The following is a 3,758-nucleotide window of genomic DNA, read 5'->3' as shown; positions in this document are numbered from 1 at the left end:
TGTCCAACGAGACAACTTCCCGCCGCCCCCGCATTTCGATAGTGAACGTCTTCCGCCCACGACGGAGAACCTTGAATGGCCCATCGTACGGTGCTTGCCCACCGCGTGAAACGGTCGACTAAAGTGAGCAAGTACGTTTGGCCCTGGCAAGGTGTCAATGGTCCGACTATGTCCGTATGTATGTGGTCGAATCGAGCATCTGGCCCTGGGAAAGTCCCCAACGGTGTCACCGTGTGACGCTGAACCTTGGACCGTTGACACCTAAGACACTCGCGAGTCCATTGTCGGGAATCGCGGTTGATGCCAGGCCATACGAAACGTGCCGTGAGCAGCTTCTGGGTCGCCCGGATTCCTGGGTGTGAAAGCTCGTGTAATGAAGCGTATACCTCCCGACGGAGGCAAGCAGGCACGAATGGTCGAGGGCTACTTGTAGATGTATCGCAACAAATGTCTCCTGCTCCGGGCAAAGGAAACCACTGTAGGATTAGTGACGTCGATGTTTCCTGCAAACGGCGCAGTTCGTCATCGTCGCGTTCAGCTGCCGCCACTTTTTCGAAGTCTATTCCCGTGTGAGTGATGGCATTTACTGGGCTGCGCGACAGAGCATCGGCGACAGCGTTGTCTACTCCTTTTATGTGGCAAATGTCCGTGGTGAATTCCGATATGTAGGACATCTGCCGCAGCTCGCGGGCTGTGTGCGTGCCGCCATCAGATTTTAGGGAGCGTAAGGCGTAGGTGAGAGGCTTGTGATCAGTCATTACAAAGAATTCCGTTCCTTCTAAGTAATGACGGAAGTGCCGGATTGCTGCGTAGACGGCCAACAGCTCGCGTCCGAAAGTGCTGTAACGCTGCTCGGTGGGTGTCAATTTTCGAGAAAAGAAAGCGATCGGTTGCCATACTCCTTTGTTGAGTTGTTGAAGGACAGCACCCACAGCTGCGTCCGAGGCGTCGACCATGACGCCTCGGTTCCCGGTTGCGGGTAGGCGAGAAGTGTGGCGTCGGCGAGGTGTCTCTTGATCTCTTGAAAAGCCGCTTCGGCGTCGTCCGTCCAGAGCAGCTCCCTAGCAGCACCTTCGTGTGTAGACAGCAGGAGGTGGAGAGGGTGTAGAACGGCCGCGCACCGAGGTACGAAACGTCGGTAGTAATTTACAAGGCCAAGGAACTCGCGGAACTGGCGCTTAGTGGTGGGTCGTGTAAACTTCTCGACAGCTTTAACCTTGTCTGGATGAGGTTGAATGCCAGAGCTTGAAAAAACATGGCCAAGAAAAGTCAGCTTCTCGGCACCCAGCTCGCACTTGTCCGTGTTCACCAGGATGCCATGCTCCGCCAGGCGCTGAAACACGGATCGCAGATGCGCCTCATGCTCGTCCGGTGAAGTGCTTGCGATGAGTAGGTCGTCGAGGTATGCATGGCAGAAGTCGAGGCCATGCAAAACGCCGTTGATTAAACGCTGGAATGTCTGTCCGGAGTTTCGCAGGCCGAACGACATGCGTAGGAACTCGAACAGGCCGAAGGGCGTGGTTATCGCCGTCTTCGGTACATCCTCTGGATCGAGCCACGGGGATCTGATGGTACGCCCGCACGAGGTCGACCTTGGAGAAAATCGCCGCACCATGTAGGCTGGACGTGACATCATGAATGTGAGGTACCGGATAGCGGTCGGGCACGGTTGCTCGATTGAGGGCTCGATAGTCGCCGCAGGGTCGCCAGTCTCCTGGTGTAGACTTCGGCACTATGTGCAGTGGAGACGCCCACGGACTAGCGGACGGGCGGATTATGCCGAGCTCGAGCATGTGGTCGAATTCCTGTCGAGCTGCTTGCAGCTTTTGCGGGGACAGGCGACGTGGGCGTGCGTAAACTGGTGGGCCTGTGGTGACAATGTGGTGGCATACATTGTGTTTGACGGCCGCGCTAGCCTGTGGTGGCCGCGTCAGTTCGGGGAAATTGCCGAGGATGCCAGTGAATCGTGTAGCGCCCGGCGGTGCTACGAGCGTGGGGCTGAGGGGTGGATGCTTGGATGGCTTCCCGCGCACTTCTGCTTGTGACAGAGGGTCCTGTAAACGCCGGTTGCGGACATCGACAAGAAGTCCGAAGTTGCGCAAAAAGTCCGCTCCAAGGATGGCAAATTTTACGTCAGCCACGATGAAAATCCACCGAAACGTTCTCTTCAGGCCCAGGTCCAGCGAGAGGGAGCGTTGCCCGTACGTCGGTATCGTCGTATTGTTGACAGCTTGCAACGGTGCTGCGCACGGTCGTTTGCGGTCGGCTGGCGACGCCGGCACGACACTAACTTCCGCCGCTGTGTCGACTAGGAAACGAGCACCTCTTTCGCGATCGGTCAGGAAGAAAACCGATGGGTGACTGTCCGACGGGGCGAGGGCACTGGTCACCCTCAGTGCTGGCCCGGGGCGTTTCCCGAATTTTCACAGGGCGACACACAGTTCCGTGCAGCGTTGCCAAATTTGCGGTGGTACCAGCACACCCTACGCTGTTGTGGCTGTGATGCGGTACGCTGTCGTGGTCGCTGGTTTCCGCTCGAGTGCAGCGCTGCGACGGTGTCTGCGAGGCGAGAAATTTCCTCTCGCATCTCTTGCAAGGAATTGGCGGACGGTGCGTCTGCGTGCACCGACGCGACTGTGGGCACGGCGACAGCCATGAGTTTGTCGGCGAGCTCGGCCATCTTGGCAAGGTCTGTCTCGCCCGACGCCGTGAGACCTATCCGTAAACTTGTGGGAAGCCTTTGCAGGAAGAGTTCCCGCACTAAACGACCGTCGCTTGCTGTCGCGTCGCCGGCCAGTTGTTGCATGTGGCGTAGCAACTGGCTGGGTCGGTGGTCGCCAAGTTCGGCCTCCCGCAGTAGCTGTTGGAGACGCTCCGGCTCTGTAGGTGTGACACGGCGAATCAGTGTCTCTTTTAGCGTCTGGTAGGCGTTCTCTGCGGGTGGTGTTAGCAGTAGGTCCCGCACCTCGCTGGCCGCCGCAGGCGGGAGGCTGCCCACCACGTGGTGGTATTTGGTGCTGTCAGCAGTGATGCGGCGTGCAGCGAACTGTGACTCAACTTGCACGAACCAAAGTTGCGGGTCGCCAGTCCAAAACGGAGGTAGCTTGACATCAAGTACGGCTACCGTGGGGCTGTCGGCGTCGCTTGGCTGGTTCATGGCGATCCCGTCCGGGTCACCAATTATTGGCACGCGCGAGGAAAGCAGAGACGAGGCGTGGGGCTTGGAGTCTCGGTGCCAACTAATCTTTATTCTTTGTGCGCCGGCCCTCTCTCGGCGGCCGGCTGGCTACGGTCGACTGCGGTCGGCTCTGTTCCGCGCTGGCAGCACTGCGGCTTATCCACGGCATATTTTTGTTCACCACAAGGTATTCTCCATTAACTCTTATCCCCAATTCTTCCCAATCCAGGTCTCTGAATACCTCCTGTAAACACGCTGTGAATAGCATTGGAGAGATTGTATCTCCCTGCCTGACGCCTTTCTTTATTGGGATTTTGTTGCTTTCTTTATGGAGGACTACGGTGGCTGTGGAGCCGCTATAGATATCTTTCAGTATCTTTACATACGGCTCGTCTACACCCTGATTCCGCAATGCCTCCATGACTGCTGAGGTTTCGACTGAATCAAACGCTTTCTCGTAATCAATGAAAGCTATATATAAAGGTTGGTTATATTCCGCACATTTTTTATCCCCTGATTGATAGTGTGAATATGGTCTATTGTTGAGTTGCCTTTACGGAATCCTGCCCGGTCCTTTGGT

General features: G+C 56.7%; 1 protein-coding gene across 1 annotated transcript; it reads right to left on the bottom strand.

The window, feature by feature from the left end:
* Positions 1-2,392: 2,392 nt before the first annotated feature.
* LOC142583743 (uncharacterized) lies at positions 2,393-3,157 on the bottom strand. Its single transcript, XM_075694230.1, has one exon. It carries the CDS (start codon positions 3,155-3,157, stop codon positions 2,393-2,395), a length of 765 nt encoding a protein of 254 aa, XP_075550345.1.
* Between the last annotated feature and the right edge of the window lie 601 nt (positions 3,158-3,758).

This window comes from Dermacentor variabilis, chromosome 5 (genome assembly GCF_050947875.1).
Source record: "Dermacentor variabilis isolate Ectoservices chromosome 5, ASM5094787v1, whole genome shotgun sequence".
NCBI lineage: Eukaryota > Metazoa > Arthropoda > Arachnida > Ixodida > Ixodidae > Dermacentor > Dermacentor variabilis.
This window is presented reverse-complemented; position numbering and strand designations above follow the sequence as displayed.

Coding starts and splice junctions, on each gene's coding strand:
- LOC142583743 (XM_075694230.1), bottom strand. CDS start 3,157: ATGAACCAGCCAAGCGACGCCGACAGCCCCACGGTAGCCGTACTTGAT.